General features: G+C 47.2%; 4 protein-coding genes and 1 non-coding gene across 6 annotated transcripts; 3 read left to right on the top strand and 2 right to left on the bottom strand.

Annotated features, from left to right (window-relative positions):
- Positions 1-5,706: 5,706 nt before the first annotated feature.
- Positions 5,707-8,773, bottom strand: LOC127765606 (bidirectional sugar transporter SWEET16). 2 transcript variants are annotated; one of them, XR_008016132.1, is made up of 7 exons: positions 8,632-8,773; positions 8,486-8,522; positions 8,174-8,384; positions 7,933-8,094; positions 7,162-7,281; positions 6,466-7,075; positions 5,707-6,365 (listed from the first exon to the last, which is right to left on the bottom strand). XR_008016132.1 is itself a non-coding variant. In XM_052290545.1 (6 exons), the coding sequence occupies exons 1-6, from the start codon at positions 8,663-8,665 to the stop codon at positions 6,644-6,646; spliced, it is 996 nt and encodes a 331-aa protein (XP_052146505.1). In that variant the 5' UTR covers positions 8,666-8,773; the 3' UTR covers positions 5,707-6,643. The 2 variants fall into 2 exon arrangements, 1 of the variants encoding a protein (XP_052146505.1); XM_052290545.1 differs by having other exon boundaries at positions 5,707-7,075.
- A 4,521-nt stretch (positions 8,774-13,294) lies between these two features.
- On the top strand, positions 13,295-19,229 carry LOC127768676 (uncharacterized). The gene is made up of 13 exons (XM_052294303.1): positions 13,295-14,119; positions 14,211-14,292; positions 14,395-14,586; positions 14,696-14,760; positions 14,840-14,999; positions 15,078-15,323; positions 15,422-15,538; positions 15,651-15,842; positions 15,931-16,012; positions 16,101-17,032; positions 17,554-18,064; positions 18,142-18,332; positions 18,430-19,229. The coding sequence occupies exons 1-13, from the start codon at positions 13,350-13,352 to the stop codon at positions 18,865-18,867; spliced, it is 3,978 nt and encodes a 1,325-aa protein (XP_052150263.1). The 5' UTR covers positions 13,295-13,349; the 3' UTR covers positions 18,868-19,229.
- A 344-nt stretch (positions 19,230-19,573) lies between these two features.
- On the top strand, positions 19,574-22,077 carry LOC127768822 (60S ribosomal protein L18-3). The gene is made up of 5 exons (XM_052294475.1): positions 19,574-19,734; positions 19,818-19,907; positions 19,994-20,122; positions 20,215-20,397; positions 21,752-22,077. Exons 1-5 carry the CDS (start codon positions 19,732-19,734, stop codon positions 21,908-21,910), a joined length of 564 nt encoding a protein of 187 aa, XP_052150435.1. The 5' UTR covers positions 19,574-19,731; the 3' UTR covers positions 21,911-22,077.
- LOC127769181 (small nucleolar RNA R16) lies at positions 21,220-21,300 on the top strand. Its single transcript, XR_008016746.1, has one exon. It is a non-coding gene; the product is annotated as a small nucleolar RNA R16 (small nucleolar RNA).
- A 1,413-nt stretch (positions 22,078-23,490) lies between the features above and the next one.
- On the bottom strand, positions 23,491-24,718 carry LOC127768404 (ethylene-responsive transcription factor RAP2-3-like). The gene is made up of 2 exons (XM_052293984.1): positions 24,473-24,718; positions 23,491-24,381 (listed from the first exon to the last, which is right to left on the bottom strand). Exons 1-2 carry the CDS (start codon positions 24,594-24,596, stop codon positions 23,774-23,776), a joined length of 732 nt encoding a protein of 243 aa, XP_052149944.1. The 5' UTR covers positions 24,597-24,718; the 3' UTR covers positions 23,491-23,773.
- Between the last annotated feature and the right edge of the window lie 781 nt (positions 24,719-25,499).

Here is a 25,499-nt window from a genome sequence, read left to right as displayed (position 1 = left end):
GTTGTAGCTGTTTTGGACTCAATTTAGCATTCTATTAATTTAACTCTAAAATTTGAAATTAATAATTAGTGAGCTCTAACTAGCATAAGGTCTTCTAATATTCTGTAACCTCTTTTAAACGAACCGCATAATATAGTATGAGGTTTTAATTATATTAATATACCAAGGAAAAGAAACAAAATCATAGACTTTAAAGGCTATAATCGGGAAAAGAACACAAGTTGCGTGCAACCAGCTTCAACACAAGCACCTATCAAAAACCAGACAGGGTCACGACAACCAAACATACTCAACCTCATCCATGTCTTTAGGTTAGAGGGAGAGAGTGGGCGAGAAGGAATAATAGATCCGCTCTCCACCGCAAGGCCCGTCAACCCAACATCTTGTGGTGGCTAGGTCGTTGCTGCAAGAGGACACACCGTCTGAGAAAAAAAGGTACAAAATAAACCTTCAAGCAACGCTATAGGAAGGTCGTGATGCAGATGATCAGTACCATTTTCAGTACTAACTTTTAGGCCATCACAGCATTGTGAAAGTTGTTGTTGCTGACAGGGGTATACCCTACAGTCGTACCCCCAACTTTTTTGGCAAACAAATGTGATTTAATATGTGCATGCATATACAATTAGCTAGGTCAAAACAAACATTCTTAAGCATATAATCATCCTTTTCAAGGGGAACGTATCCTATGCACATAAGTTTATTGTGCACACTCCGTGCACACCAACTAGCAATATATCATAAAAAATTCTACAAAAAAATTAGACATGTACTCATAACAACATTACACATATCTACAAAAGTCTTATATTCAAATTCATTATATTTTAACCGTAATAAAAAAAGTTTAAAAATTTGACAGTTTTAAGGGTAAAAAGATGTCATAATTTTGCCCTTTTTTTGTTACAGTTAAAATACGATGAATTTGAACATAAGATTTCACACGTAGATATAATACTATTGGAAGTATGTGTTCAATTTTTTCTATAATTTTCTATAATATTTGTTAGTTGGTGTGCATGGAGTGTGCACGGGATGCTTGTGTACATAGGATACGTTCCTCTTTTCAAGAATGTTACAATTTCATCTTAGCCATTTATATTTTTTCTATACTAATGATTTTTAATTACAGTGATAATACATATTAGCACGTCATTTTTTTTCCATCGGATGATGATTTAGTAACTCTGTACCTCAATCACTAAAATCATGTGTCCGCTACAGGTTGTTGAGCCTGATCACTAGCTAAATAAATTCATAGTTGTGCTCATTTCACTTCTAGTGTGTATGGGAAGGGTTTGATGGCACTTTGTTGAAATCAAAAGAAGGTTTTGTGCATGTGTCGATTTGATCTTTAGAAAACTGGCCGTTGACAGTTTGAGTTCGGAGCTAGAAAACTGAATATTAGATGAGAGGTCAAGTTCTCCCGTTGAGATTTTCAGTAACTTTTAGTTGACAGAGGCAGCCGGATCTTCATTAACTGAATCAATGGTTGGGCTCACTTCTGTGGTGTGTGTGTGGAGGCGATGTGATTGCGTTGTCCAAATCGAAAGAAGATATATACGTACGTCGAGGAATTGATCAAGATGAATATGCCTCCCATGCATGCACCTTTTGGTCAAACGGTTTTGGCTTATAGCTAGATTAATTATACGCATCAGCATCGGGTGGTGGTAACTGTAGTAGCGTAGGTGTACGTACGTGTGCAAATTCAGGTCATTATTGTCGGTCATAAATCAAATTATTGTCGTATATATCTAAGTTGAGAGACGGTGATCGATCTCTCCAATAAGATTGGAGCTGAGTGATATATCGTGTTCGATGGACGTCGTCGTCCAGCTCAAAGCTCCCGTATATGTACGTACGTGTGCAACTTGAAGCTAAGCTAGCACGCGCACGCGAGGTCTACAATTCGACCGCCGCCGTCAGAGCACCTCCAGTGTGAGGCTGGAATCGATTTTAGAGGAAAGAAACTGAACAGTGCACATTGTGAGAATCGATTAGATTGTGTCAGATAAAAAAATCGACTTGCAAAGAGAGTTCGAACACAGGTGATTAAAAAAAATACTTGTTCGTGTGCGCAAAGAGAGTTCGAACACAGGTGATTAAAAAAAAATACTTGCATGCTAGCTAGCTCTATCCATTGCATGGATCTTTTACATCGGCACTAGCACAAAGGAAAGAGAATAAATGGTCTCACGCCCCGCTCCGAGTAGCAAGCTAAGGGCATTTTTGGGGTCCATACAGAGATAACAATCAATGCAATAGATAGCAATTTTGAGAGAAGATGTTCTAGTTTTTTTAGTTAATATTCCAAGGTGATGTAAGAGAGATATCATACACTGTGGTAGAGCTTAGGACCCTTGATCAAATTATTCGTTGTGGATGCTCTCAATACACACACATGCATGTACCACAGTATGCAGCAGCTTCCTTGTGTGGTTATTTTAAAAAAATACATTATGCAGCAGCTAATTAGGCCAGCATATACAGTATGTATGCGGCATGCCCACGCATGTACAGTATATAGCACTTGTCAAAGATGTACATGAGTGTGTATAACCACTATAAAACACCTCATAGATATTGGCTCATAGGAACGACACTTATTACCGTTTTCCTCTTCTATAAGATGAAAAATCTAGATAAAACCCAACACCTATAGAATGGATACTAGGTTTTTAAAAAAATCAAGACCTATACTTATATTATAGGTGTTGATTTTAGATTAAAAAACAGCATATATGGTACTGATAAATTTTTTAAAGACAAATATAATAAATTATAGGTGTCGATTTTTAAAAACCTAGCACCCAAGCCGAGCTGAGCTAGCGCCCCCATACCGCAATAAAAATCACGTCATCTCTCCACCACAATGAGTGCGGGCTGCTCCACGGCAGGGGCAGCAGGGCAAGGACGATCTCCAGCTATCCCTCTTCATCTTCACGGTAAGATGAAGTCCTGTTTGATGTTCTTGATGACATTTGTGAGTCTAAGTGTTGGTGATGTAAATTCTGCAACTTTTTTTTTTGGATGAAATTGATTCTGTGATGAGTTTGATTTGGATGAAATAGATTGTGTGATGATTTGTGAATGAAATTGAGATTCTGTGATGATTTGTGGATGAAGTTGATTATGGTGACGGCGGCTCCATCCGACATTTTGTTTGATTCATTGAATATTATAGTTGCTGCTTCTAGAATCGACACCTATGGCTAGAAGCAAAGGTGTCAATAAATTGATGTTGAATGAAGAATCAGTATCTATGACTAGTTTCCAACCGTCATCTATGAGGTTCTTGTACTAGCTAGCATATACATAGAGTATATGCCACTTGACTTGCAAGCCAGAGCTATAGCCAATCAGTTCTTAACGGTTAGCTGTTTGGCATGTACATCAGCGTGCTTATCTCGCATGCATATGGAGTAGACTAGTCTTGGAGCCTAGTTGTTGCTAGCTCTACCAGAAAGCTACGTATGGAGCCTACACGTTTCCTGGTCTCTGCTTTACTTTTTGTCCGTCTCGCGACGTAGAGAGAGATATATAGATCGGTCGATCGCTTGTTGATATATGAAGTTTAAATTAAACTTGGGGTATACACAACTGTGCGCTTGCAATTTGCAAAGATTCTATGCGGAGATTGGAGAGTATATATGGACCATACATATAGGCCAAGTTTAGTTCTAAACTTTTTCTTTAAACATCTAACTTTTCTATCACATCGAAACTTTTCTACACACATAAACTTCCAACTTTTTCATCATATTGTTTTATTTCAACCAATTTTAGCATGAACTAAACACACCCATATATATACTCCACATCTCATCGATCCGGGCAGCATGTGGTGCAGGCGACGTGTTATTAACCAGCAGAAGATCCAGACAGGGAGAAACAACGAAAGCGATTATCGAGGTCGGCAATTCGGCATGTGTGCAATGCAACTTGTTGCAAGTTGCAACGCGATACTGCATGCGTTTGTGCGAGGAAAAAGTACACCGAAGGTCCCTCAGCTTGTCATTGGGATTAAAAAAATATCCTCGATCCGTAAAATCAGATATACGAGATCCCTTAACTATATAAAACCGGTCACAGTAGGTCCCTCGGTGGTTTTAATCCCGGTTTTATCCTACGTGGCCACTGAGTCAGCATGGGACCCACGCTCCTTTTTTTTCTCCTCTCCCTTCCTCTTCTCTCTCTGACTCTTCTTTGCTCTAGGGAGGCCGGTGCCGCCGGGCCGACAGGTGGGGAGGAGATCGACGGGGCGAGGTGGGAGAGGACTGGCGACGCGGCGGCGGAGGCGGCGGCGGAGATGACGCGGGATCAGGGAGCAAGGCGGCGGCAATGGCGACGACGCGGGAGCAGGGGAGGGGCGTCGGCGGCGGCGAGGGGAGCAAGGCGCGGGGGGGGGGGGGGGGTGGAGGAGCAAGGCGGCGGCAGGAGCCTCCTCTCCACAAGCGCAGAGGAGGGTGTCGGCGACCGACGAAGGGAAGACGGTCAAAACATTCAATGACATAAATCAGGGCAAATTACAGCAATATGAAAGTATTGTATCGCCTGAAACCGTTGGAAATCAACCAGAGAAACTGGCACAATTGATGCTAACTTACTCAATGAGCGATCGTACGAGTTGTCGAATCTGCTTTGAAACATGCTTCCGCAGAGGTTTCACGGCTGTTCCAATCTCAGTGACCTATTAAAACCAATCGAGACTTACGAACAATGGACATGGAAGCATATGCAGCAGCAGCAGAAGCTCATGGCAGCTCACCCTGATGGCGTCCACAGTGAATTCCAGCTGCTGCCGTCGTCGTCGTCCGTGACGGCGTCGGCGCGGTTGAAGCTGCACAGGCTAGGGACGCCGCCGCCGCCACGTCGCCAGCCGCCGGACCTCCTCCCCTGCCTCGCCCCGGCGCTGGCCTGCCCAGAGGCAGAGAAGAGTGAGAGAGAGAAGAAAGAGAGAGAAGAGGGGAAAGAAGGAGACTGACATATAGGACCCACGTGGGTCCCACGCTGACTCAGCAACCACGTTGGATAAAACTAGGATGAAAACCGCCGAGGGACCTATTATAACCGGTTTCGTATAGATAAGGGACCTTGCATATCTGGTTTTGCGGCTTGAGGACCAATCTGTATCCCGATGACAAGTTGAGGGACCTTCGGTGTACTTTTTCCTTTGTGCGACAGCTCGAGCCTTGGGCTCACTACCACCGGCCCAAACGTCTATACTCGGATTCGCAGAAGATGGGCCAGCACGTGCCTGGTTATCCCGTTCCGGCCCAGACCAATAAGTTGTGGTGGGCCATTTTTCATTCGACCATACATGGTATGGGCCGTAGGCCCGTTGGAGAACCTATGCCAAATCGGCCGTTTAATTAATTTGTGGCCCAAGAATGTAAGCACTAAGCAGAGGAAACTTAACCAACGGTCTGTTTGGGGATTTTCTGTCAGAGTGTCAGGTGTAACTTCTCTATGAACTCTCAAAACAGCTTAGTTTTCGTTCAGGTTTTGATAAGCCATAATTATAAAAGTTACTTCCTCCGTTTCATATTATAAGACTTTTTAGCATTATCCATATTTATATAGATGTTAATGAATCTAGACATATATGTGTATAGATTCATTAACATTTATATAAATATAGGCAATGCTAGATAGTCTTATAATACGATGGGAGTATAAAATAAACCAAACCAGCTTCTTCTCAGAATTAAATTCAAACTCCCCAAACACTAAACACGTATGCATAAATGCGTTAGTACACTACATCTCACTACTAGAAAAAGCATTTTTGCAGGCGGACAAAACTAATTTTCTTATGCGGGAGGGAGGTCCGCCTGCACCACAACGATTTTCGCAGTCGGAGCAACGGTCCGCCTGTGAAAATGCAAGGAACAAAAAAAAAAATCACCGCACGCGCCTCACCGTTGCCGCTGCCCTCCCCCGGCCGGATCTGAGAGGGGAGGGGAGGGAAGCCGTGCCAGGAGCCGGCGCCGGCCCGCGCCGTCGTCGCCGCTGCCGGCCTCCCCCTCCCTCCTCCGGCCAGATCTGGGAGGGGGGAGGGGGAGGGGAGCGGCCACCGCCGCCCCGCGCGTCGTCACCGCCGCTGGCCCCCCTCTCCCTCCTCCGGACAGATCTAGGAGTGAGAGGGGAGGGGAGCCTCGCCTCCTCGCTGATGCCGCCCTCCGCCGTGCTCCCCCCCTCCCGCCCCCCTCCGGCCAGATCGGGGCCGGGAGCCGCCGCCGCCGCCTCAACCCCCCTCGCTGCCGTGGCCGGGAGCCGCGCCGCCTCGCCTCCTTACCGATGCCGCCCTCCGCCGGCACCACCCTCCGCCGGGAGCACACGCAGCCGCCGTCGCCGCCGGCCTGTATAGAGTAGAGGTGAGGGGAGGGGAGAGGAGGAGAGGGGAGAGGCCAGTGAGGAGAGGAGGAGAGGTGTGGAGGGGAGAAGAGGTGTGAGACTTACTCCGGCAAGTCTATTTTCGCAGACGGATCACTTAAGCGAATTTTCGCAGGCGCTGCTTAAGTGGTCCGTCAGCTTCATCAAAATTCACCCCGATTTATATTTTCGTATGTGATCATTTGGCTCTAAAGGTCATATCCGCCAACGAAAATAAACCCCCACATCGAGAAAAATACTTTTTCTAATGTCTATCTCCTGGACCGGCTGTCGTAGCCGGCGTGGTGCCCCCGGCGGCCACCGCCGCCGCCGCCTCGTCGTCGTCGTCGGGGACGGTGTCGAAGCGGTGGTGGTGGTTGTGGCCGCCGTGGTGCTGGTGGAGGATGGAGTGGAGCTCGACGGGGGTGGTGGAGAAGGACTTGATGATGCGGTCGAGCCCCCCGTGAAGCGGCGCCGCCGGCTTGGGCAGGCTCAGGCTCAGCCCCTTGCGCAGCTGCTGGTCCCTCCGCTGCTGCGCCATCTCCACCTGATGCCCCATCAGCCGCGCCACCCCCTGCGCCTCCTCGTCGTCCTCGTCGTCGTCGCCGCCTTTCCCCGCCGGCTTCTTCGTCCTCCGGTACGCCATGTACAGCGCCAGCTGCGCCGTCCCCAGCGCGAACCCGATTGCATTCGGAATCTGTATGCATATATAGAATCGGTCAGTTTGCAAGCTAAGCTATATATGCAGCTATTAGCTGTAGATTAGTGTGGATTTGTACGTACTCCGATGAAGTAGTCCTTGACGAGCAAGGAGTAGACGCTCCAGACGCCGCCGTTGAGGAAGAGGAAGAAGGAGAGGGAGAAGGGCATGTACTCCACGCTCCTCGTCTTCACCACCGTCCTCTGCCACGTACGTTTGCAAATTAAAGGCGAACACACCACCGGAAAATTAAACACCACTAAGATTTTAACAACATGAAAAATTGAAGTTAGCAATGTAGTAATTGTACACTTGTTCGTATTACTGTAGCATCCTGATTAAAAATGACACTCGAAAAGACGAAACAGTCACGTTCAGATGCTTGCCCTAAAATTAGAGCGGAACAATGCAACATGGCACCACAGTAGCTGAAGGATGGATGATTCAATGCTCTATGTGGGACATCAGCTACGTGGATCTAGGTGAGTGGTCGAGTTCTAGGAAGATGGAATGCGATCTTCAGAGACGTTACTGCTTTTCTATGCTGCTATAAATCGAAGAGAGCGATATCTAACCAAACACTCCTCGATGACAGAATGATAGAATGACAGATCCGTCAGGAGATGCAAAAGCGTTGGCTCGATCAATCTCCGCCACAAAATTCTCACAAGAAACAAGATAGTGGTGAAGTAATATGAGTATAAATCTCGTCAGACTTTAATTGCATTATTAATCTTTTGAAGTGTGACACCCTCTACTAACTTTTTTTTTTTTGGTGATGAATTTGACAAGTTTTGTTGGTGGATGTGAAAGGGGGGGTGAGTGAGTAGTGACCGTCTAGCTAGCTTACTGACCATCGCGGCCATCGGCGCAGCGTACATGCCGATGGTGAGCGCCGCGCACAGCACGCCGACCACGAACAGCCGCACGCCGCCGTGCAGCGCCACCAGCGCCACCGCCACCACCGCCGCCAGCGCGCCGACGTTCACGGCCAGCACCACCTTCACCATCTTCGCCTGACCAAACAAATTAACCACGATTAATTGAATTCCTCTCGTGGATCGGCGAACGCCAAGCCATGGATGCAGAGCGTACCTTGGTCTCTTTAGGAGCGTAGGCGAGGTACAGCGTGACGTAGATGGCCTCGAGGGCGGCGCCGGCGCCGTTGACGGTGACGATGAGGAGGCCGCGGGGCTTGAGGAGGCCGTAGAACGTCCACAGCGAGGTGCTCAGCAGCGTGGTCACGTACGGCAGCCACCGGAATTCCTCCGTGCTCTTGCTCCTCACGATCCTCCGGAAAGTCGCGCTAATTGATCAAAACCAACACCAAATCAATCAATCAAAGCACACGAACTTGAACAGCATCAGCTCTTACTGGTATATCGATATAAAGTTGAACTCACTCACATTGGGGACGCGAACACCAGTATGGAGATTACGTTCCCTGTCTCACGCAATGGTTAATCAAACAGGCAAGACTAATTAAGATTACCATGCGGTTCTTCAGACTTCAGAAAAGACAGAGGAACTGAAGAAAATTAGCTAGTACTGACCTACGATTCCGACGAAGAAGCTTGGATCCGCCATTGCTGGAGCTTCTCCAAACAGAGCTTAGTACAGCTTATACGGATAAGATTCCAAGAGATGGAGGAGGAGTAGTATCTCAGACAAAACGGCGACGAATATATAGCACAAAAGTTTGTTTTGGTGTAGCAGTGACACTAAACACTAGCAGGTGTTTGGCTAGGATCTTTTCGGACACAAGCGGGGGACCCGCAACCATACCGGCCGGTCGGTTCGGTCGGTCGCGCTGCGTAACGGAGCGGCGAAATCCATCACGGACACTTGCTCGATCGATCGATCGAATCGATATGATGCATCATCCCAGCGTAATTCCACACGTTGGTGCTAATAATCTCCTACCAATTAATTCCTAGCTAAAGATGCTTTTGCTTTTGGTTAGGTAGAGTAAAACAACCGGTAATTAGTCTTGCTTGAGCAGTTAGGCTTAATTAGGCCGGCGCGCGGATCCTCCGGGTCGACGGGAACTAGTAGTGCTTACTTTTCTTTGGGTTCGTTAGGCAGCTTTCCTGTTTGATTGATTCGATCTGCCTCTCCGTCTGCGACGATTCGAAATCCAGCGAAGCTCCAGTAGCTTTTGGACACGACGCCACTAGCTTTACTATTACCACATATCGATATAGCGAAACCGAACTAATTTTTCCAATTGCTTATGTCGTTGAACATGCAAGACATGCAAGATACGTCAGATGACGACACAGAAATACATGATATTTGTTAATAAGATTCAGTCAAAAACCTAGTATAGCACCTAGCCGCTACAAGTATATGGTCTCACCCTATTTATGGTCTACGCTATATTGTAGTCATCATTGGTTGTACCGTGGTGCTCTTTCTCTCTCTCTCAAGAGAGCTTATGACAAAGTTCGATTCTAACTTTATCCAATATTTATCTCAGCTTTAAATTTTACTTTTAGTAGAACTATTATATACTATGCTTATTCTAACAACTAGGATAGCTGAACCATCTGTTGATCGGATAGGGGATCGGTCTCACCGTGGGAGGAAAAGGGAGCAGGCGGCTGACGAGGGAAGAAGGAAGAATAAGGCGAGGAGAAGCGCACATTCTGGAGACCCGGAGGGTACACGTCGCGCCGGAGTGGAAGCACGGTCTCGTCATCTCATGCGCTGGCTACAAAAGAATTGGAGATATCCCGGGCATAAGCCCTTCTGCTGATGTGTGTCCTGTGATGTCCGGTAGTGTGGAACTGTGGGAGTCATGCATGGACGTCATAGAAATTGAGTGACCACTACTGCTGTCACGTACTCCGTTTAAATATGAGTATACACACACACATATGTATGTGTATATATATATCTATATATATATATATATATATATATAGGATCATCAGATGTGGCATTTGATAGTACACTGTACATATTCGTTGTGTACGTATTACATTTTGGTTCTAAGTTATATATTTATATTGGGAAAGTGTTCACGTTTCAATTGCTGCTAGCGGAGTAGGTAGCTTGATGGAGTCGTGGCTGGAGCGGTACTGTCTCGCAGTAGGTTCTTTTGCTTTTGCCTCGTGCGAATACGACTGTGGATGGATGAGAGCGACCACGCACGCACGCACGCACGCACGTATGCAACGTGCGTGCGTGCGTGCCATCCGGAGCCAATGCCACGCGCGCACTCTCGACCGCATGCTCGGATCATCGGATGTTATCATGCATGGCGACCGGTGCTCTTTCTCCAAGCAAGAGTGCGCTTATTAGCATTTTCATGCAGTGTTTGGCTCGTTGGTTAGGCAGGGGCGGACTTAAAAGATAGTGCTCCCATTGGTTCCATAATTCTTTGATGTATAAAACAGTGATATAACCTCTAAATATATCTTTAACTATGCTATGATATACTATGATATATATAATAAATAAATACATTTTTACTTTTATTATAGTGCTTTGTAAGATGAATCTTTGTCTCTATATATATTGTTTTAGTATCTTTAAATTAAATATTTTAAAAGTTCTTCTTAGTCTAAAATGTCAAGAATTATAAAATCAGAAAAGGTAATACGCTTATAAAGCAAATTTAGGAGGCTAGTCAGATGTTAGCTTCCAAGTGTCTATTTAGGCCCTGTTTGATTCAGCTTAGAATTATTATAATCTATATTATTAGGAGCAAGCTGAAACAAACATGTAAATTATTATGCTAGATTACTATAATCTATAAGCCAGATTAGTATAATCTAATAATCTTCTCTAGAGGAGCTTTTTTCTAGATTATTAAGTGGCTAAATACCCACTACCTTTATATGCCTCCAATAATCCAGAGAAACAAACAACTCGCAGCTTATTTTATATCAGCTTATTATAATCCAGCTTAGAATAATCTGATTTAATAATCTAGATTACAATAATTTTAAGCTGAAACAAACGTGGCCTTAGTTAATCTTCGTATTTTCATATTTTCTAGGCTAATTAGATCAACCACTATCATTCACCTATTTATAATCATGTTATTACAGTACATCTAAAGTTTGAGCCACGCCGTTTTATACCTTAGGCATGTTTTGATCTTTTTTTCAATCATATTTTATATGAACATATTAGCCCCGCCCCTAATCTTTACGTGGAGCATGCTTCCATCTTCTTCCTTCACCCTCTCCTCCTTCCGCATCTCTCTCTAGGGGCTCTGGACGAGGGTATAGAGTGGGCTGAGGCCCATTTCCACTATAATCGGTAAATCCAGACGAGGCCTTTGCCTCCCAGATCCATGGGCCGGCCCATCTTATGGGCTAGGAAACGGCCACCGAGCAAATTACCACTCGCTCCTTACTCTCTTCGGAAAAGGAAAAAGTACACCCAAGGTCCCTCAACTTGTCATCGAGATACAAAATCGTCCCTCAATTACAAAACCAGATACCGGACGTCCCTCAGCTAATAAAACCGTTCGCTTTAGGTCCCTCGGGGGTTTTGACCACGGTTTTGTGCTATATTGCGGCTGAGTCAGCATAGGACCCACGTGGGCCCCACATGTCAGACTATCCACGTCAGCCTCCCCTCCTCTCCCTTCCTCCTCTCTTCCTCTCTCCTACACTGCTCACACACCCAGACGAGTCGTTCGGCTCCGTCGACGGCGGCGGCGGTAGCGCGTCCGCGCGATGGCGGCGGCGGCCGTAGCGCGTATGCCCAGGAGCGGCTCCGTCGGCTGCGGCGGCGGCTGTAGCGCGTCCGTGCGTCTCCGTCGTTGCCGCCGCCGCCGCCATCGGCGACAACCTCCTGGAACCGGCACCGTCGCGGGCACCATCGAAGGAGCGGCGGGAGCGGATGAGGACGGCGGCGGCGACGCGGGAGAAGGCGTCCCGACGAAAAATCCCACCATGAAGCTCGCCGGCCTCCCTCGGTGGCAACGACACGGCGGCGACCACGCGGGAGGAGGTCGCCGGGCCGAGGCGCGAGGAGGAGGGCGGAGCGACAGCGGCAGCTGCGCCCGCCGCACTGGCTTGCCGGATGTCCCACTCCCCCTACTGAGTCCCAGCTCCGCTGCCTCATCACGGACGCCGACCTCTCCGCCTCCTCCCACCATCCACAAAATCTCATTTAATGAACGTGAATCATCTTTTCAGTTGGTAGATTGCATATTTTCCTCAAAAAGTATCATTTAGAATACAATATCAAACTCAAGACATCAAGAAAGTAATTACCAGCCAGCTCTGTTAGCCTTTCAGCATACATTTGGGCAGAAGCCTCCGTAGCAAGCATCTCCTCGCAGATTTCTGCCACTTTATCCCACTCTGTGATGAACGCCCCCAAAACCTTCGCTCACAGACGCCAAGCAGATCGAAGCAAACGTCAATCGAGCGGATGCAAGAACCTATCCCGATCCACTCAATCGAAGCAAGAACTCCCATGAAGCTGGAGATTTTGTTTGGGGGGGGGGGGGGGGGGGGACACCTTGACGCCGTGGAGGAGGGCGGCGTTGACCCAGCACGGCGGCGGGAGCGTGACAGAGGTAGTGCGAGAAGTAGACGAAGACGTCGATGAGGTGCCAGTGCCAGAGCGCGTAGGCGCCCGGGTCGTCGCCCCCCTGCGGCGCCGCGTCGTCGCGGTACCCGCCCCGGAAGTCGTGGCACGCGAGGATGTGGCGCCGGGGCGGGAGCGGCGCGGCCCGGGGCGAGGAGGCGAGGGCCGGCACGGAGGCGCGGTTGAAGGGGAGGTGGAAGTTGCCGCCCTCGGAGAGGTAGGCGCGGGATGCGAGCGCCGCGAGCGTGGTGATGGGGTAGGAGATGGGCGGCGCCGGCAGGGACGCGTCAAAGGGCGGTTCCCACGGCCGCCGCTCGCCGCCCCCCTACGGCCGCGCGCGCCTGCCAGCCGCCCTGCAGCGAGTGAATGAGGAGAATAGAGAGAGAGAGAGGAAGGGAGAGAGAGATATGATGTGGACCCTGATATGTGGGGCCCACGTGGGGTCTCACGCTGACTCAGCCGCCACATAGGACAAAATCGGATCGAAACCACCAAAAGAATTATTGTGACCGGTTTTGATTAGTTACGAGACGCCGGATATCAGTTTTGTGGTTTGAGGACGTTTTTCTGACTCGATGACAAGTTCAGAAGTTCAGGGACCTTCGGTGTACTTTTTCGTTCGGAAAAGCGAGGCGGCCTCCTGGAGGGGAAAACCCCACCCCCGTTCCCGCCCGAACCCCCAGATTCCCCGCCGGCCACCACCGCAACTCCGGCGATGTCGGCGTCCGCCGCCGCCGCCGCCGCCTACGGCACGCCCCCGTCGCAGCAACCCCCTCCCCCCACCGCGGAATCCGTCCTCCGCGTCGCCTCCCGCGACCCCTCCGCGGCGGCGCCCCTCCTCCAGGCGCTCCCGCCCGACGGCCTCGACGACGTCCTCTCCTCGCTCTCCCCCGCCTCGCCGCCGAACCACCTCGCCCTCCTCCCCGCGGTGCTCGCCCTCTCCCCCTCCCCCACCGCGGCGGCCGCCGCGCTCTCCGCGCTCCTCTCCGCGCCCAGCTGGCCATCGCCGACCCTGCTCGCCGTCGCCTCCCTCCTCCGCGACCTCCCCGCGGCCTACCGCCACCGCGTCCCGGCCTTCGTCGCGAAGGTCCTCTCCCTCCTCCCCGCCGCTGACGCCCAGGACCTCCCCGCGCTCGCCTACCAGCTCCTCCTCCTCGCCTCCAAGCTGCTCCACCCGCGAGCCGTCCTCTCGGGCCTCCTCCGCTTCTTCGGCGGCCACAGGGGCGCCCGCCTGCGCGCGCCGCCGTCCATCGCGCGGCAGGTGGAGGGGACCGTGCTGATGCACGTCGCCTTCGCGGTCAAGCAGGACCCCGCGCTGGCGAGGGAGGTCGTGGCCGCCGTCAAGGCCGACGCGGCGGGGACGCTCAGCGGGTTCGCCGTGGCGGTGCTGCTGTCCGTGGCCCGCGTGCGGAGGTTCAACGACGCCGCGGTGGGCGTGCTCCGGGACGCCGTCATCACGTCTCGCCGGGATTATCGGATATCGAGGTGAGGGGAAATGGCTGAAGCTACATGAGATGTTCAGCTTTTGTGAAGTATAAGTACAAATTTGTTCTGATTGGGTGGCTTCTGTTTTTAGGCGCTGCAAATGGTTGCCGGAATGCCTGAAAGGGGAGTGCGCCCGGGCTGCTAACTGCGTGGAGAAGGCATTACTGAAAGCTGTGAGCGATTCTTGTTCCGAAGCTTTGATGTGAATCATGAAAGGGTTGGAGTTTGTGTTTCTTAGTTATCTCAGTGTAATATTTGGTGGATCATATATGTAGGTTGGCGAGAGCATTGGTGGAAGGGAGCATGTTGTGCCAAGCATTGTTCAAGTGGGTTTTCTCCTGTTGGAGGCCTCAGATAGTGACAGAAAGGAGGAAGTTGGCTCCAATGAAGGGGTTATGAGCACTGAAGAAGTAGGTGTTAATATGCTCAAGTCATTGTTTGATATCCATGGAATGGCACGAACTGAGGTATGTGTAAAGTTTTTGTTATCTTTGTGTTTGTCCTGTCAATTATGGGTAGCTGCTTAGTTTGTTTAATATCATGTGGTGTGTTTCTAATTTATCTACTTGAGGTCAGATAATCGAGCAGTGCAAGTTCCGGATTCTCTCCGTGAAGCCTTCTCAAAGTTTACCAGTCATTAGGTAATAAAGGCTCAGGATCCTAATTGCAACTTTTATCCTCCAATTCAGCATATACTTACAAAATTATCTGCCCCTACAGACTGCTTGGAGGTTTAGTTCGTACTCATCCATTTCAAATGCTTGAATACATTTCGCACCTTAAAGAATTGCTGGACTATTTTGCATTCTTGAATGACAAGATATCAATTGGTCTGATCAACTGTATCCTGCCACTCACGAAGTTTAGCCGTGATCTAAAGGTGTGAACTTAACTTTAAATCATACCTATGAGGTTGTAAACAGCAGTATGATGATTGTTGTAGAGTTCAATTTTACAGGATTACATAATATTGGTTATAAGGAAGGCCATGTTCAAGCGGGAGGATGCTGTGCGGATTGCTGCCACAAATGCTATTGTTGAACTGATTATTGCAGAGAACAAGCATAAGAGAACCGAAGCAAATCCTTTTCAAGACTCATCTAGTCAACCAAGCTCTAGCCAGCAACCTGAAACACATTTAGAGATTGGTGGGGGTCTCTTTCAAGAACTGAGTGGATTACTTCGCAGATGTTTCATGCAGCAGGTGTAACTTCTTTACAAATATTTTGCAAATCTCATTTGTTTATCTTCAGATCTAACAAGACATGTACAAGTCCCAAAATTGTTATTTTGCTGTTACAGGCTAGAGTCAAAGAGGTCTTGTACAATGGACTCATACAAATTGTTACCTCAGATCCGTCTATTGCTGAGAATGTCCTTGATTTCCTTTGGCCGCACTTCCTAAACTATTACACAGAGGTAAACACCCCCTGAAGGATTCTTGTGTTCTCTGTTTTCTTGATACTGTAGATTCTATTAGCAAGCCAAATGAAGTTGTTCTAATGAGTTGTTGTTGCCTGACTTTCTTTAGCATGCAGAATGTCCCCTTAAAATTGACTCGTGTTTTAAAATCGAGAATGCCAAAGTAAGCATTGTGGAACCAATAGATTGCCTACTATCATGTATCTCATGTATTCTTCAAGTTCAACAAAATAGTAAATGTGAACAACCACGAGATGCATATTGGAAGTGCTTCGGGTTTGCTCCTTCGCAGGATAATGAGGTTTGCTCTTTCATAACTTACTGATATCCATACGAGAGGCTTCAATCATATTATGTTTTCTATTTCTTATGACCTAAGCTACTGCCAGGTTGGAAGATTATCATCAAGTGACTTATTCGTGAAAGCTTTATCGAACACCCAGAAGTACTTGAGGAAATGTCTTGCAGAAGGTTTGTGATAACCTAATATAAATGCAACCCATTAAAACTAGTATTCATTACGCCTTTGTGCTACAATTCATATTTTGATTTCTTCTAGATCAACGAGGGCAGACCCAAGAAACCTGTTCTCTTTCTTCACATTTGGACACGGCTCATTGCCATAATTTTGCTATGATTGGAATCATTGAGGTTTTTATCGGTTTTACTGCTTCAAAACTAGAGAAAGTAGCTGATGAGCAAAAGGAAATGTTAGAAAAAGAAATACTGGACCTTATTGATGCACATAGTAGCTTTGAGAGAAAAAAAAGCAAGAATAAGGAGAAGATTGCGCAAAGAGCAGGGAATTCAAGTGATTCTACTGCAAAGCAGACGAATGGACCCAAGGAGTATTACAGTGCAACACTGCAGAAATTAAATGAAAGGAGGGAGACCTTTATGGATTCCAGTTTATATGAACTTGTAAGGGTGTGTGTCAAGCAGTGTGATGCTGATAACCTTGAAAAATGCAGTCAGCGTCCTACCCAATCTAAATTGAACCAATGCCACAGTCTATTATCTTTTGTTCTGAAAGCCTGTTATAGAATGTTCAAATCACTTGCAGCCAAGGGAAGTGGAGCGACTACTGGAAATGTAAGAGCTGTGCTGTATGAAGATGTAAAAAAGTTAGTGGGGCCAATGATGCAGCTTATATGGTGGATAATGCTAGATTCAAAGCAAGAAAATGGTGGAACCAAGAGGAACTTGACCCAAGGGAAGAAACACATGGATAGCAAAAAGGACCAACTGTATCTAGCATTGACATGCCTAACAGAAATGTCTAAGCTAAGTGTTCCAGAAGATCATCCTGGTGATATTATTGATGTCCTGGTATCATCAGCTCCGCCAAATATAGAAGATATGGTGCATTGCAGCCAGCTTCTTGGCAGGAATGACACTGATCCAAATACAGGAAGTGTCCATGTTTTTCTGAATATATTAAAGATGTTATATGTTCGAGTTCTTTCCCAGTCACTACCACGTGAATCTGAGGTAAATCTATTTGTAATCTGGACAGTAAAGGAATGTATGATGACTTGATGATTTTTTACTGAATTAAATTAGTCAAATAGGATCAATAGTTAAACTTAGTCAGCACGCCAAACGAATACCATCAAATAGCACACTAGATGCTTATGCACTATCATTTCGTTATGAATATGCATAGATGGATTATTTCACGCATTCCCTGTTGATCACTTATCTTTATGCGCAGCAGTTCCTCACAATTAACTTCCAAGTAATTTAGACTTATCCCTGCAAGAAAAGTAATATAGACTTAGCTTGTTCTGTCCTTTTATGTTTCTGGTAGAAAGTATTGGCAAAAAGTTTGCAACATGATTCAACCACCCTGTTTCCTTTTCAAGTATAGAGCATGCCAAATATAAATGTTCTACAGTTTAGAAATAGCTATTCTAGAAGAGTTTTCGTGAAAGAGGCATGTGGATAGTTAGAATTAAGAAAGTTTGGTATTTTTCTTTGGTGGTAAACTGAAGTTCTTTTCATTTCTGTAGGCTGTAACTGAACTGATTCTCGGCATATCAAGAAAGCTACATCATGAACAAAGTCACCTTGTTGGACATTGGGCTGCAAGTTTGTGTCAAAAAACTATTCTCCAGAATCCAAGCATTGCACAGGAGATGGTAAAACTTGCTATCCATCTTATGATAGCTCCAGATGATCTGGTTCTCGTGCATGAAATGACTGCAGAGTTGAAGTTGATAACCAATGGAGAAGAGGACTCGAGAGATTCGTCAGAGACATTTCCTGTTATAAATTGTAAAACAAAGAATTCACTTGCTGCTGTGTTTCTTCAAATGGTTGAATCATCTCTTACTGAGCTGGATTGGGTAATTGGTAAGCTTAAGGTAATGCTTGCATTAGCATATGATTCTGCTAATATTGATGAGGATGATCAACCTGCTGATGAAAGGACGCAAAGGCTATATTTAGAGGAAGCACTGTACTCAAGATCAACATCCGTAGTTCATGTCCTTTCGTCTTTTGCACATACGAGCCTTAAGGGTAGGTTATAAGGTACCAGAATACTCCCTTTCTATTCAAATCCTACATGCAGCCTGACTTTATCGTTTCATTTTCAGATTCTCAGGCAGAACAGTTTCTGAAACTGACTGCCAAGTTGTACAAGCTATTGGCTCGCATGGCCAAGTCTCAGATTGCACCTAAGGGATACAAACAAGTCATGCCAGGTCTCAAGTTTCAGAAATTGGCAGAAGTAACTTGCAGGATGCTGACTGCTCCACTTTACGTCTTCGTCGCTTTAGTTCAAGAGGTCTGCATCACCGCATAAACGCACCTGTGATGCTTATATGCTTTTATGGCTTGAGTTTACTTGTAGCTTATTTTACTCCTCTCCATTTCGGTTGCAGAATCAGCAAGCGTCAAAAAGAGGAATCCTGGCTAGGATCAAAAGAGAGAGCAAATGCATCCCAGATCTTATTTTCCAGATCGAAGATTACGAGAAGTATTTAATCCAGCTGAGCAAGCTTACAAAGGTGAACCTCTTGAGGCATGCCAAGCGCAGCGTGGCAAGAGACTTTAAGATTCAATCGAAGGACGAACTGGAAAGGAACTCTACTGCAGCCAGAGCTGCGTCATCTGAAAATATGCCTGAGGAGGACGCGGAAGGTCCAGATGCTCCTCTTGAAACAAATGGTGATGAAGATCCACAGGCCAGTGCACGCAGTGATAACACAGTTGAAGATTCTGAATCTGATGAAGAGGAGGAAAGAGTCTTAGCAAGACGGAAAAGAGCTAAGACGAACAGCATTGTCCAGGATTCTGATGAGGAAGCAGAAGACGAATAGATTTTGCTTAGGGTTGATCACAAATTCATTCAGAACATAAGTTATAGCTGGCGTCAGGCCAAAGGAAGATAAGAGTAAATAGCAATAGATACTGACCAGTTTTTGGATATTCTCAATTTCTCATGCACAGTACATAGAGATATATAATGTACTGGAAGCAAACCGTACGTTCTTGCCCTTGTTCAATTTCTTGCAAATTTCAACATGCAGTATACTTCTACACCATGATATGCTTCGTTGGCTATAGAATATAATCATAAACCGTTTGAAATAGATTTTTTTTTGCAGGGATTATTGATGTGAATTGTTTACATGATAAATTATTTTTTTTAAGAAATACCCCCTCCATTCCTCATTATAATACTTTTTGGGTTCTTCACCACTCGTCTACATTCACTAACATCCATATGAATTTGGATAAATCTTTGAAGCAAATACATGATACATGTATAAATATTTAAAACACAAAACATTTTATAATATGAAACATATGAAGTAAACTTTATAAATAACTTAAAACAAGTGGTTTAATAAGTAACACAGTACAAGAAATTTATTTTTGAAATCATATTTTTATACAATTGGAGCAAATAATCGGTGGCAAAAACCTGGAAGAAAGCTAGACCAGACTTCATTGAAACGAATGGACGGCAGCGATGAGCTATACTCGCTGTAAGGATGAATGGACGGCCACGATGAGCCAACGAATGGCAGCCTTGGCCCAACCCAACGCATTCGGCTCGCCCAAACCCATTCGGCTCGAGTCCACCGCACCTATATAAGCCTCACTGTCTCGTCTCGCTCCCAAAACCCTAGAAGAAATCACCTCCCCCTCCGCCGCCGCCGCCGCCGCACGCCGCCGCCATGGTGACCTCCCTTCCCTTCGGCTCCCGCATCGTCTCCATAAGCCTCGTTCACTAACTGACGCATCTCTCCTCCTCCACTCGTAGGGTATCGACCTCGTCGCCGGCGGCCGGAACAAGAAGACCAAGCGCACGGCGCCCAAGTCCGACGATGTCTACCTCAAGCTCATCGTCAAGGTCAGTCCCCTCCCGTCGTCTTCGCCATCTAGCGCTCGCTCGGATTTGAGTCTCATCGCGTCCCCGATCCCGATCTCTGTGCGCAGCTCTACCGCTTCCTGGTGCGGAGGACCAAGAGCCCCTTCAACGCCGTGATCCTGAGGCGGCTCTTCATGAGCAAGACCAACCGCCCGCCGCTCTCGCTCCGCCGCCTCGTCAGGTTCATGGAGGGCAAGGTCTCGCGTTGGTCTGCTCCATGTTTGATTCGCGTTGGCTGCGTCGTCTTTTCGATTTCGTATGGAACTCATCTCTGTTTTTGTGGCTGCAGGAGAACCAGATCGCCGTGATCGTGGGCACCGTTACCGACGACAAGAGGGTCTACGAGGTGCCGGCGATGAAGGTGGCCGCGCTCAGGTTCACCGAGACCGCGAGGGCTCGCATTGTGAATGCTGGTGGAGAGTGCCTTACCTTCGATCAGCTGGCGCTCCGCGCTCCTCTGGGCCAGAACACGGTAATTCTTGCTGTTCAATTCTGAATTATATTGCCTGCTTGATGATTCTGCTCGGACATTTTAATTTATGATGAGTCCAGCACTGTTTGTCTAATGGGTATACTTGAAAAGTTGGAATGTAATTAGATTTTGCCGGATCACAAATTTCGTTGTTTAGGTTTTGCTCTTGATCTGCACTTGAAGAGCATTGCATGCCTAGAAGTTAAAGTTTATTTGTGAAATTTAGTTTTTCTAGTTGAACATAGCATTATCAATACTCTTGTTCTCTCTCAATGACGAGAACAAAGCAGACGGGCGGTCAGAACCTGATGTTGTGTTGAGTGTCTGCATGTTTGTGCACTCCTTTTCTGGAGTGCATCTGAGAGAGGGAACAAGTAACTTTGCTTTCCTAGTTGCCCAAACTTTACTGGCTTATGTTCTTTCACCTATATATGAGTTAGTTTGCCTGTAATATAGAGGTGTTAATAGGGATGTTCATATAGATGAGTACTGATATGACAAACATGGGGTCATAATTTTGAGCACAACACCTGCGCTGGTTAATTTCTTCTCGGAGAACTTAATGAATGCTGAGGAGGTATAACAGGTGCATAGAGCCAAGGTTGTCTTACCAGCCCATTGCATGACTACATGGTTGCTTTGGTGCCAAATGGTCTAACCAAAATTTACTGTTTATTTTTTCTCGTGCTTCTTTTAAGTTGGTTTGGTTAATTGGTTTTGCTATTTGTGGAGCCATAAATTTTACTTGAAACATCTGCTAGTATTTGAGCTACTTGTTCTTTCAATTGGTTCTGCCTTTTATTTTGAAGTTTTTGATGGAATAATGGCATGTGATGCACAATCTTATCCTACACACTGAATGCAATGTGTGGACAAATACTCTGCTTATTATCTGATGCCACCTAGCTGATTAGCTTATCTTTTTATTTGGAACATTTGGCATAACAAAATAAACAGACCGAAGTCTGGTTTATTCAAAAAGGAAATTAGCTGTTGTTGACAAGGTGTGGTAAAGCTTCTTTGGGTGTTTTACTCCTTCGTGTGTAGTGTGTATATCTGTATGAACCTGTGGTTCTGAGTTGCATGGTATAATTTTGTACAATGGATATACTATTGAAGTTATTGTGCTTATAAGGGCTGCAGTGAATGTTGTATATTCTCAGCATTCTTGCTGCCCTTGTTTGATGTGTGCAAGGAGTTAATCCTTGAAATATTTGGAATTCAATGATAAACATATATTATTTTGCTTACTACTAAGCTTATATATGCTCTACGAATTTGTGGATATAATTGTTCTTTGCAGTACATTGCAATGCCAGAAATTCTCACAATAGACAATTTCGCATTATTACAGGTTCTCCTGAGGGGTCCTAAGAACGCCAGGGAAGCAGTGAAGCACTTTGGTCCTGCTCCTGGAGTGCCACACAGCAACACCAAGCCTTACGTGCGCTCAAAGGGAAGGAAGTTTGAGAAGGCGAGAGGAAGGAGGAACAGCAAAGGCTTCAAGGTCTAAGTTATCGCCTGCTATTCGTGTGGTTGCACTGAATGGGCTACATAGCTCTTGTTTGAGTTTCAGAGTTCTTGTGTTGTTATTACTCAAGTGCCAGGATCAGCTAAATTTTGTTCGAATGTTATGCACTTTGAATCAGAGAATTACAAGCGTTGGCAGCACGTTAGGCCTCTCGTCTTCTCTTTCCCTGCTTCTGCCTGAGTTTTTGTTTTAAACTCGAATATAACTGTCTTAACTCAGATTTTCATGATAATTTTATCTTGTGCCTAGATTTTCAAGTCGGTTTTGACGTCAAATCCTGGGATGAACCGAGTACTCTTACGACAATGTTTGGTTGGGGGGAATTGTTAGGGGGAAATGGAAGTTTGTGTTTGGTTTGGGGGAAATGCTAGTTTGAGGGAGAGATAAATGTGTCATACATCATTACTTAAATCCTCACCCATACTTTACATAATTCTCATATCTACTGCCAAACCAGGGACTGGAGTAAAAATCAGGGACTGAGTAAAAATGATAAGACTAATCCCTTGACATACAGGCCGTAAGGACATGTCACAGGGGTTCTATTCATCTTCTGTTTAGCAGTACATTACCATTTCTGACTGCGAGGTTGAGGCTGAGCACATCTAGCAACGTATTTCTTTTTATTATTATTGACCTGAACAACGTATTTGACGAGCTGATTGCCAGCGACGACGAAAGATCACCTGAGCAGGCCGGTGAAGCCGTCCTGGGCTCAACTAGTTGGCCCACTTCATGGGACTATGAGCCTTGCTCGCCATCGACGAGGAAAGATCACCTGAGCAGGCCGGTGAAGCTGTCCTGGCTCAGCTAGTTAGCCCACTTCATGAGACTACGAGCCTGTTAGCCACAACTCTAGCTTCAGCTTTGTTTCTCTTAGAGTTAGAGCTTAACCAAACAGTTTCAGCCCCATCTAAAATAAAATTAAAATTGGGTGAAGCATTATCACAAAATAAACTAGAGATATTGAGCTGGTTTAGACTGCTTAACTCTACTCCAAATTCAACTCTTGAGTTAAATTTAGGAGTTGGAGTTTTACCAAACAGTATATACAAACACTGTCACTATTCACAGAATTTTCAGATCCTAGCCACAGGTTTCAATCGAACGGTTCATGAGGGGGCTAAAAGAAGAGAACTCCGAAGCCCCCAGCGTTCATGAGCAGCAAGCAACCTCTCCGCTGCACAAACGCCTGCGCGGGCCTGACGGTCTCCCTATTCGAACGTGACCAATCATCCACATTCTTCTTTTCAATCATCACGTTGGAGATATGGCAATTAAGCTTTTCCCTAATGTCTTGTACTCTTGTGAATGAGTTCCCTGTGATAGAACAGACAATTTTGAAAAAAAAAAAACATTGGCTGATCAGTCTTCAGTGCAACAAGGAACTGAGAGCAAACAAAAAATATTCAGGGAAATCCTCCATTAGCCACTGATCAAAGATTACAGGGTGTACGTACATGAGATGAAACTCATGAAAGTATCTCATTAGACTATTAATTAGAGTAAAGCAAGCACAAGACAGGAGTATGAAGTGAAAAAGCATGAAGTGAGTAGCCAGAAACAATCTTATTATTGACCATCTTCTATTTACAAATTCCAACCCTAGCCGGCGAAAATGTATCCACCACTACCAGAAAAGATGAACAAATAGTATAACACACTAGCTCATCTCAAAAAAAGAGAAAGAAATGCAAGAAACATAAATTGTAAGCTAAGCTAGCCATGCCGTGTAGGTAACCCTTAATATAAGCCCTTGAGCAATAGGAATTAACCATTGATCATACATGGCAAATTTATGTTATCTATAAGCCTTTAAATGCCTTAATCTCCACGGTAACACAATCACATTGGCATGGCCGTGATGTCATCGAAATTCCACATGAGCGGAGCCGCCACCTCTTGGCTCTGTCCGTACGTCATCGCCGGCGCCACCGCCGACACCGGCACGACGACGGCGCCACCGCCGACGGCGCTGAACTCGTAAGCAACCGCCGGCGGCGGCGGCTGGAAGTAAACGCTGGCCACGTCGACGGCGTCATTAACGCTGTACTCCACCGCCGTCGTCGTCATCAGCTGCTGCTCCCTCAGTCCGGCGGCGGCGGGCGTCATGGCCATCGGGTAGAGGTAGGAGGTGGAGGAGGCGTCGCCGTAGTAGGCGGCGAGGTGGTACGGTGGCGGCGCGGCGGCGAAGGCGTTGTCCTCGTTGGGGAAGTTGACCTTGGCCTTGGTGCCGCGGATGCGGCGGGCGGCGCGGTCGTAGGCCCGCGCGGCGGCCTCGGCGGTGGCGAAGGTGCCGAGCCAGACGCGGGCGCCCTTGGCCGGGTCGCGGATCTCCGCCGCCCACTTCCCCCACGGCCTGCGCCGGATGCCCCGGTACAGCGTCCTCCGCTCCCCTCGCCGCTGCCTCCTCGCCGCCGGCTGCTGCTCCTGCTCCTCCTCATCCGCCGCCGCTGCACGCACAGAGCAATCAGCAATTCAGCATGCATATGCAAACTAATGGTAATTAATCAAGCCGTATTATTACTACTAGTATTTATTTACCTTGCTCGGCCGGGTCGTCGCTGGCGTGCTGCGGCGGCGGCGGCCAGAGCTCATCGGCGGCGGAGAGGCTCCTCTTGCCGCCGGGGCCGCGGCTGCTGATCAGCGGGATGGCGCCGCCGCACATATCTATCTTCACTAGCTAGCTCGATCGACGCTTGCGCGCAAGCAAACTAGCTAGCTAAACCTAGCGCGTGGGTGCGGTCCGCGTAGGAAGGAAATCTAAACCGGCGGCGATCGATCGATCGCGGTGACGAGGAGAGCGAGGTGGGGGTGGGGATGCGCGCCATCCAGCCTTTATATAGAGAGATACGGCGATAGCGAGAGGAAAGAGAGAGAGAGAGGCGCGTGGCTAGCTCGATCGCTCGCGCTCGCGTGCGTTTGGTTGCATGCGTAGGGTGTGGGGGTCGAAGGCGACGGGGAGCTTCCTCTTCCTCCTCGCGACCGGCCGGTCGTAGCCTGGCTGGCTAGGCGAGACGGCTTGATGACTTGTCGCCCGCCACCACCAAGAGAGCGCCGCGCAGTTTACAGTGGTTTAGTTAGTTAATTGGGACGATCTATTTCGACATTTGACCAAAAACATCCTCACAAATCTCTATCTGATATACTCTCTATCTCTACTGTTGAAAATAATACGTAAGGCTTCCGGTGGATTTTCCATCCGTTGTCCAGCTTTCCGAGGCTCAGGGCCCCAACCAGCATCATCTGAGCCCGCTGCCAACTCGCGCTCGCGAGCCCGTCCTCACCGACGCTCTGAGGCCCATCAATTACTCCACGGTCGCTGCCTAGATCTACCTCCACTACTACTCGGGCCGTCGCCGACATAGGGCAAGCTCCGGTATGGTTGCCACCTGGGGCATCAGTTTCTTCACCTCATCTCTTCCGCTTAGATCGTGTTTACTAAGTTCCTCATGCTGACCTCTCCCACCATGCTACCACTGCCTAGCGCCTAGCACCGGTCGACCCCGCCGCCACGACACCCTCTTCACCACTGGCGCACAGAGGGACTCATCCTGTTGGGCTCTCTCCC

Source organism: Oryza glaberrima, chromosome 3 (assembly GCF_000147395.1).
Source record: "Oryza glaberrima chromosome 3, OglaRS2, whole genome shotgun sequence".
Taxonomy (NCBI): Eukaryota; Viridiplantae; Streptophyta; class Magnoliopsida; order Poales; family Poaceae; genus Oryza; species Oryza glaberrima.
This window is presented reverse-complemented; position numbering and strand designations above follow the sequence as displayed.